Raw genomic sequence first — 9,707 nt, 5'->3', positions numbered from 1 at the left:
AAGTTACGAAACCAAAAGGTCAAAGTTCATCTGTTCTCTCCCATCATTCATTCATGCAAGATCCCAAAAGCAAAACAAGACATGGCGTCGACGATATCTATTCCGAAGAGAATACCTCTTCTCTTGGTTGCTGACAATGTTCTTCTGCCTGGGTCTTCAATGCGTATACCCGTAAAGAGCTTAAAAAAGTAAGTTTTTTCTTTGTGTTTACTTATGCTTGTTGTGGTGGTCATTATATTGTCAAAAATTGTGTGAGATGATCATGCACTGTGTTCTACTTTTTAACTGGCCCGAACTGGCCTTCAAGATACCTGTTTATCAACGGTTTGTACAGTCGCAGTTTAACTAGAGAGGACGACGCTACTCAGTCAACAATGAACAAGCGTTTCTGTCTCAATGTCAAACACAGGACAATGTCTGCTGTTGGTGAGTTCAATCGGTAGGGAAAAAAAGTCACTCATCCTATGAAAAGACCTCAAATACAGCCCCCCGCCCCCCCCATCTCAAACATCAACACGAAAGGAGGAAGCAAACAGTATGGTAGCCTTTGTATGTCAGAACGTACAAAGCTGGCAATATGCGTGCAGCTGATAGCTTACCTGTCTCTCGCCAGGCCATGATTCGAGGATGGGGTGTTATATGGAAGACTATCTGCAAAAGGATGAAAGGGGATGGAACACATCCAGCAAACAGTAGCCATCATCATCACAAGTGACCTGATGTCCAAGTCGTTCACCAGCATCATCAGGTTCTTACAAAGAGCCAAGCTCCCACTTCTGTATGACAAATAGGAAAAATACATCTGCATCTCTGACATTCTGCATGGTAGATGTGGGGATGGGACCATCTATTGAAAGTCATGTAATCATTTGTGACCAGAAGCACAGCTTCTGGAATGGAAGATCCTGCAAGACAGATCCTTTGAGTTTGTTGACGAGCTTACAGAATACCTTGAGAATGGAAGATAGGCATCTAGATTGTGGACTTTGCAAAGGCTTTGGGGTTGTCTTGAGAATGAAAAACAGTCAGACCTCCAAATTATATCACTTTGCAAAGGCTTTTGGGTCGGTACCATGGCAGAATCTGTCAGGTATTGGATTTCTGATCCTGTGTTCACTGGTCATCATGAATCAAGGCCCCACTTTGACATGGTTTTCTCTCCTTTAGAAAGAAGACAAATAATTCTGATTTTCCTCACTCCATGGATGGATGGATGGGGGGGTCTCCTCCAAGACTGCTGCAGAGCTGCTGTTGTGGACTGTGTGCCTGCTGTTCCTTAGCTATCCTCTGGAACCAGTGCCTGGTCCATGTCTGTTCCTAATTTACATCTTCTGTGTTCTCCCTGAGACTGTTAGCATTAGTAAGATTGTGGAAAACATTGTGATGTATGATATTACCAGCTCTTAGGATCAAGCCAAAACAACAAAAACAATATAGCAGCTTGAAGAATAGGAGAAGAGGTAGGATATATATAGATATATATATATATAAAGAGAGAGAGATATGTATATATATGTATTGATATAAAGATATATAGATATATATATATTTATATATATAATGTGTGTGTGTGTGTGTGTGTGTGTATTTCAAGAGAGAGATTTTAGTTTCACCTTAATAAGTGTACAGCCATGCCTGTTGTCCAAAACAGGAATGAGCCTTTTGGTATGCCATACTAGCCACATAGCCACACTCTTGACAGTGTCTCCAGGACAAAATATCTGTCAATACACAGGACCAAATTAACTAGGATGAGCTTATCAGTTCTGTTTGTGTGTATCTGTGTGTACGTGTGTGTGTGTATTTGTGTGTGTGTGTATCAGTCTCTGTGTATTTGTCAGTGTGTGTGTGTTCAAAGGGCCAGTGTGTATACTTTCTCATTCTGCCTATCCATCTTTTTACACCAGTTCATTTAAAAACAACATTTAATTCATCAGACCCTTAACCAGATATATATATATATATATTAGTGGAGTGATGGCCTAGAGGTAACACGTCCACCTAGGAAGCGAGAGAATCTGTGCGCGCTGGTTCGAATCACGGCACAGCCCCCGAAATTTTCTCCCCCTCCACTAGACCTTGAGTGGTGGTCTGGACGCTAGTCATTCGGATGAGACGATAAACCAAGGTCCCGTGTGCAGCATGCACTTAGCGCACGTAAAAGAACCCACGGCAACAAAAGGGTTGTTCCTGGCAAAATTCTGTAGAAAAATCCACTTCAATAGGAAAAACAAATAAAACTGCACACAGGAAAAAATACCAAAAAAAATGGGTGGCGCTGTAGTATGGCGACGCACAGAGAAATCTGTTGTGATAAAAAGAAATACAAATACAAATATATATATATATATATATATATATATATTTTTTTTTTTTTTTTTTTTTTTTTTTTTTTTATAAAGGGTAATTGCAACACTAGTTTGTTTTAAGAATGTCAGAATTTTTTTTAGCAAAAGGATATGTGATGGGACACAAAAAAGAGGAATGAATAGATTTGTTTTTAACATACATGGATACACAACAAAGGTTTAAAGTTGCAGGTTTTCTTCATCTGCAGCTTTTCATATGTGCTTCTAGAACTTTCTTTTATTGGTTTGTTATCAAAACTGGTTCAGCCACATTAAAGAGATAAAAAAAAAAGAATTTGACCAGAATGTTCTTGAGTCAGCTTCAAACTATTAAATTAGGTTATCTTATTGGAGTTCATTTTTATAACTTTTTAGATTAATGCAAAGAAGATATATACAATTAGTACCTGGACAGATGTGTTCTAAACCAAAATTAAGCTTACTGCTTTTTTCTTCTTCTTTTTTTTATATCTCGTAGACTAGGCATGTGTGTGCACACGTGTGTATGTCAACACACTCACCCCCAATTTCTCTCTCTCTGTCTTTCTATCTCTGTCTCTGTCTCTTTCTTCTCTCTCTGTCTCTGTCTCTGTTTATCTCTGTCTCTGTCTCTGTCTTTCTCATTTTCTCTCTCTCACACTCACACAGACACACACACAGACAGACACACACACACACACACACACACACACACACACACACACACACACACACACACACACACACACACACACACACACACACACACACACATTCACATACGTGCATACACACACACACACACACACACACACAATCTGATCATTGGCTGAACAAACTAACATTGAACAAAAGATAAACAATGGCACAGGTACAACATCAGCCAGAAGCCTTGCATCATCTTCGTCATGACTTGTATCATCTACGTGTTTCTTTTTCATCTGTGGAAGTATGTGGTGTAAATATGATAAAGCAGCAGCATGTTTAAAATGCGATTTGTCTTTAATGCATTTTAACAAATCTGTCTCTCCCTGTTTATATGAATGCCTTCACCTCTACACCCCATCTCACTCTACGATCAGCTTCAGATCCCCTCTGTTTCCATATTCATATGTTCAAAGACTCCACAGTCAGTCACTGCTCTTTGTCTGTCCCTGCACCTTACACTTGGAACAAGCTCTTTTCAGATCCTCAGATCTCTGTACTGTTTGAGGTCTGGCCTTAAAACCCACCTTTTTCCAAAATAGCTCCCCCCCCTCCACTTTCTCTTTCGAAGTATGGTTTTTCCAGTTTTCTATCTCTGGCATTTATAAGTTAAGTCTTTTCCCCCAATGATTTAGGTAATGCATGCTTGTAAAAGGGTTGAGATTTGTCTTCACACAAGATTTGTGGCTGAAAAAGTACATTTATTATCATAATTGTCATCATCAACTTTTGCATCATAATCATCATTGTTATTACTTTATTATTGTTTTTGCAATTCGCAGTATGAGCATGGTGAAGGGTCGCCTGATGGGCCGCAACACACTGAGCAGCACCGTGATTGGCGTCATCCCGAAAGATCCCAATCAGCCTCATGAGGTCAGTGTCAGATCAGATCAAATGACTTCACACCCAATCATATCAGTTCACCTCAGACCACATCTAAGAAAGTCATGCATACCTTCATCATGATTATCGAACATGCAGGGAGAAATAGTGGACATTTTTTCGTTTGATGCTGATAAAAAATGAATAGTAATAATAACAAGGAGGTTAGCAGCAAAACATGATTGCTTTTGTTATTTCTGCACCAACTTTTAAACTCTGTGTAAGGCCTCATGCTCATGAACAGATATGTGTAGTATGTACTTCACAATGTGTGTACTTGATACATTCACTGTACAGTGTATAGGTATTTTATATGCACTGTGCAATGTATAGTTGTATAGATGAACAGTTATGTGTAACATGCACTTCACAATGTGTGTATATATTATAATACATGCACTGTACAATGTATAGGTATGTAGCATGCGCTGCACAACATATATAGATAATAATATGCACTGCACGCATAATATTGTACAATTTCTGTGTAGTATTATATTGTATTACTCTTTTTGTCACAACAGATTTCTCTGTGTGATATTTGGGCTGCTCTCCCCAGGGAGAATGTATCGCTACACTGAGAGCGCCACCCATTTTTTTCCTACTTGCAGGTGGTTTTTTTGTTTTGTTTGTTTTTCCTATCAAAGTGGGTATTTCTATAGAATTTTGCCAGGGACAACCATTTTGTTGCCGTACGTTCTTTTATGTGCGCTAAGTGCATGCTGCACACGGGACCTCGGTTTATCGTCTCATCCGAATGACTAGCTTTCAGACCACCACTCAAGGTCCAGTGGAGGGGGAGAAAATACTGGCGACTGTGCCATGGTTCGAACCAGTGTGCTCAAATTCTCTGGCTTCCAATGCGGGCGTGTTACCTTTAGGCCATCACTCCACACAGTGTCACTATGCATGAAGAATGTAATATTATGGACTATACTGTACTGTACCAGGAGGAAGACCTGTCCAACATCCACACAATCGGCACGGCAGCAGTGGTGGTGCAGATCACAGGCACCAACTGGCCGCGGCCAGCCTACACCCTTCTGGTGACCGGCATCTGCCGCTTCCGTCTGGAGACCCTGCTGCAGGAAAACCCCTACCCCGTTGCCATAGTGACCCAGCTGGACAAACTGCCTGGAGACGATGCAGGTGAGAAGTCCTTTTGTGCTGTTCTTCGTCTTCGCTGTTCAGTGCAAACAGTAATACAATGTATGATTGTTAGTCATGTCTGACTATGACCATCAGAACAGCAGAGGAGGCAGCTGCTGTCCTGGCTACCTGAGCTAGAATTTGATCATAATGGAGACCATCTTGCCCAAGTTACTTCCCTACTCGCTCTGCCAAGATGGCTCTCGGACAGTTGGCATTGTGGATGGTCCCCTAAGGCCAACTGGACCTCCAAGGCTGCAACACTTAGAGCCAGTGCAGTCTTGCCTTCTGGTTGAGGAGTCATAGTCCTTCACAAAAGACAGCTCTGAATGAAGTCCCATTTCAGTGGAGAAACCATTGATCATGCTCTCACTTTGCTGTTGGCCCAGCTGTAAGCTTATGTCAGTCTCTGGTATAAGTCAGGCGTTGGGCCAAAACACAATGTAATTTAGAATACAATGCAGTGCATTGCAGTGCAGTGCTGCACAAGGCAATGCATGTTCAGTTTCATGGAGGCACCATGGAGGGGACTTATATTCCAAGCTGTATCATGTGCTTGTGACTTGTGTTTCAAGTTGTTTAGTGTGGTATGACCTGAGTTCCAAGTTCTGTCGTGTGTTTGTTACTGGTGTGGATTGTTTTAGATGAGCTGGAGAACTCAGAGCTGTCAGCGTTGGCGGAAAACTTCCGTGACCAGGCAGCCAAACTGCTGGACATGCTGGATACCTCTATCCCTGTGGTGTCCAGCCTCAAGGTCAGTGGCTGGAGGGGGGTAGTTGTCCGCTTCCAGATTTTGATAACAGCTTTTTTTAAATCTCAGAAAGTATGTCTTTTGTCTTACATATGCACGCGTGCGCGCACATACACACACACACACACGCACACACGCACAAGCAACCACACACACACCACACAACACCACACCACACCACACCTTGCCACTCCACACCACACCACACCACACCACACCACGCCATACAACACAACACCCTCACATTTATTATTAATTTCCAGTTTTGGTATCTTAATGGTCATTGTAATCTCTAGTCTAGAATTTTATCAGTGTTATCATTGCTCCTTCTGCTGCTGTTCCCATTTTAGTTCTGTTGTTGATGTTAAATTGTTTTTAATCTTGTTTCGTTTCAATTATTTGCCTTCTGTGTATCTTTCTGTTTTATTCTATTTCTTATCTGTTTGTTTGCTTGGTTGTAATTGTCTTATTTTCTGTTTACTGTTTTTGATATATTTGTGTATATACTGCAGTATTACTATTATGATTATCAAATGGTTAACCAAAACAACAGAGGGAGATAACTCTTAGTTCCTCTTCTTCTTCTGCGTTCGTGTCGCTGCAACTTCCACGTTTACTTTTATGTACAAGAGTGGGCTTTTACATGTATGACCGTTTTTACCCCGCCATGTAGGCAGCCATACTCCGTTTTGGGGGATACTCTTAGTTCAAAGGAAGTTACTACAATACACATAAATATTTTTTAGAATTTGAAAAGCTTCCAAGGCTTGACAAGGAAGTCCATGCATAGGTCAGGCATCTGCTTCCTTTTTTTTTAATTTTTTTTTTTTAAAGCAATTGTTGTGTAGCATATATGCATCAGTCCACTTGCTCTGACTCCTGTATGAAGAAACTGACACTATGATTGCCCAGAAACTGCTGGCCAGCCTGCCGAGCGAACACCTGCCAGACATCTGCAGCACCATGGTGAAAGCGTCGTACGCAGAGAAGCTTCAGGTGCTGGACGCCATTGACCTGACGGAGCGCTTCAAGAAAGCCCTGCCCCTCCTCATGAGACAGATTGAGGTGAGCTGAGGACACTGTTGAACAAATTGAGGTGAGCTGTAACAGATTGAGGTGAGCTGAGTACACTGTTTAACAAACTGAAATGAGCTGTAACAGATTGAGGTGAGCAGATGTGAACAGATTGTGAGTTGAGCTGTAACAGATTGAGGAAAGCTGAGGACACTGTTTAACAGATTGAGGTGAGCTGTAACAGATTGAGGTGAGCTGAGGACACTGTTTAACAGATTGAGGTGAGCTGTAACAGACTGAGGTGAGCTGAGTACACTGTTGAACAGATTGAGTTGAGCTGTAACAGATTGAGGTGAGCTGAGGACACTGTTTAACAGATTGAGGTGAGCTGAGGACACTGTTTAACAGATTGAGGTGAGCTGAGGACACTGTTTAACAGATTGAGGTGAGCTGTAACACATTGAGGTGAGCTGAGGACACTGTTTAACAAATTGAGGCGAGCTGAGGACACTGTTGAACAAATTGAGGTGAGCTGTAACAGATTGAGGTGAGCTGAGTACACTGTTTAACAAATTGAGGTGAGCTGTAACAGACTGAGGTGAGTGAGGACACTGTTTAACAGATTGAGTTGAGCTGTAGCAGATTGAGGTGAGCTGAGGACACTGTTGAACAGATTGAGGTGAGCTGTAACACATTGAGGTGAGCTGAGGACACTGTTTAACAAATTGAGGCGAGCTGAGGACACTGTTGAACAAATTGAGGTGAGCTGTAACAGATTGAGGTGAGCTGAGTACACTGTTTAACAAACTGAAATGAGCTGTAACAGATTGAGGTGAGCAGATGTGAACAGATTGTGAGTTGAGCTGTAACAGATTGAGGAAAGCTGAGGACACTGTTTAACAGATTGAGGTGAGCTGTAACACATTGAGGTGAGCTGAGGACACTGTTTAACAGATTGAGGTGAGCTGAGGACACTGTTTAACAGATTGAGGTGAGCTGTAACACATTGAGGTGAGCTGAGGACACTGTTTAACAAATTGAGGTGAGCTGAGGACACTGTTTAACAAATTGAGGTGAGTTGAGGACACTGTTTAACAAATTGAGGTGAGCTGAGGACACTGTTTAACAAATTGAGGTGAGTTGAGGACACTGTTTAACAGATTGAGGAAAGCTGAGGACACTGTTTAACAAATTGAGGTGAGCTGTAACAGACTGAGGTGAGCTGAGTACACTGTTGAACAGATTGAGTTGAGCTGTAGCAGATTGAGGTGAGCTGAGGACACTGTTTAACAAATTGAGGTGAGCTGTAACAGATTGAGGTGAGCTGAGGACACTGTTTAACAAATTGAGGTGAGCTGTAACAGACTGAGGTGAGTGAGGACACTGTTGAACAGATTGAGTTGAGCTGTAGCAGATTGAGGTGAGCTGAGGACACTGTTTAACAAATTGAGGTGAGCTGTAACAGATTGAGGTGAGCTGAGGACACTGTTTAACAAATTGAGGTGAGTTGAGGACACTGTTTAACAAATTGAGGTGAGCTGAGGACACTGTTTAACAGATTGAAGTGAGCTGTAACAGACTGAGGTGAGCAGATGTGAACAGATTGTGAGTTGAGCTGTAACAGATTGAGGAAAGCTGAGGACACTGTTTAACAGATTGAGGTGAGCTGAGGATGAACAGATTGAGGTGAGCTGAGGACACTGTTTAACAGATTGAGGTGAGCTGTAACAGACTGAGGTGAGCTGAGGACACTGTTTAACAAATTGAGGTGAGCTGTAACAGATTGAGGTGAGCTGAGGACACTGTTGAACAGATTGAGGTGAGCTGAGGACACTTTTGAACAGATTGAGGTGAGCTGAGGACACTGTTTAACAAAGTGATTGAGGTGAACTGAGGATGAACAGATTAGAAGTCAGGTTTGACAATGTTTCTGAGTTTCTAGAAGTTTCCCTTCTGTTTTTAGAGGAAAGGTTTGATTTTTTTCTTTTTATTCAAGAGAATGAAAAAGGAATTTTTCTTTTAACAAAATTCTATTTCTAAATACCAGTCTGTCTGGGCTCGCTGTCTTTCCCATGTTTGGCTAGGCTGCCTTGGTTTTTGCATTATTGTATGTATATCTAGTTAGTTTAGGTATATGTGTGCCTCTGTGATATGTGTGCTTTTGTGATGCTTTGTATACATGTATCTATATTGTGTCTTTTAGTGTTCTTTTGATAGTATGTGCAGACAGAATATTATGTTCTTGTGTATATCTTCATGAAAAGATGTAGAATTTGCTTCCAGAGGGATAATGAATCATTGAATACTCAGAACAAAATATATTCTTTGAAAACAAACTTGTTTTGCATTGATGGGGAACTGCTGTCCCTGTCCTCCCTGAAAACAGGAGTTTAATTACACATACTTAACCGTGACCCACTGGTGCAGACTCCGGCAGGCACTAGTGCAGACTCCGGCAGGCACTAATGCAGGCTCCGGCAGGCACTAGTGCAGACTCCAGCAGGCACTAGTGCAGACTCCGGCAGGCACTAGTGCAGACTCCAGCAGGCGACTCCAGCAGGCACTAGTGCAGACTCTGGCAGGCACTAGTGCAGACTCCGGCAGGCACTAGTGCAGACTCCAGCAGGCGACTCCAGCAGGCAGTAGTGCAGACTCTGGCAGGCACTAGTGCAGACTCCGGCAGGCACTAATGCAGACTCCGGCAGGCACTAGTGCAGACTCCAGCAGGCACTAGTGCAGACTCCAGCAGGCACTAGTGCAGACTCCGGCAGGCAGGGGCAGGGGTCTGATTCCTGTCCTGTGCATATTGGAGCACTCTCACTGTGTCTGGGTCTCAAGGTGTGGGAAAACGAAGAGCCCCATGCATCATCTCACAA

General features: G+C 42.3%; 1 protein-coding gene across 1 annotated transcript in view; it reads left to right on the top strand.

Moving 5' to 3' along the window:
* Positions 1-55: 55 nt before the first annotated feature.
* The window catches only part of LOC143286079 (lon protease homolog 2, peroxisomal-like), a 28,945-nt gene continuing 19,293 nt past the window's right edge, over positions 56-9,707 (top strand). The window contains exons 1-5 of the mRNA XM_076593648.1: positions 56-188; positions 3,815-3,908; positions 4,868-5,066; positions 5,711-5,820; positions 6,730-6,882. Of these exons, the coding sequence (XP_076449763.1) occupies positions 82-188; positions 3,815-3,908; positions 4,868-5,066; positions 5,711-5,820; positions 6,730-6,882 (663 nt within the window). The 5' untranslated portion in view covers positions 56-81. The remainder of the gene's footprint in view (positions 189-3,814; positions 3,909-4,867; positions 5,067-5,710; positions 5,821-6,729; positions 6,883-9,707) is intronic.

Source organism: Babylonia areolata, chromosome 9 (genome assembly GCF_041734735.1).
Source record: "Babylonia areolata isolate BAREFJ2019XMU chromosome 9, ASM4173473v1, whole genome shotgun sequence".
In the NCBI taxonomy this organism is placed as follows: Eukaryota; Metazoa; Mollusca; class Gastropoda; order Neogastropoda; family Buccinidae; genus Babylonia; species Babylonia areolata.
The sequence above is the reverse complement of the archived record's forward strand: the minus strand, read 5'-3'. Positions and strand labels throughout refer to the sequence as shown.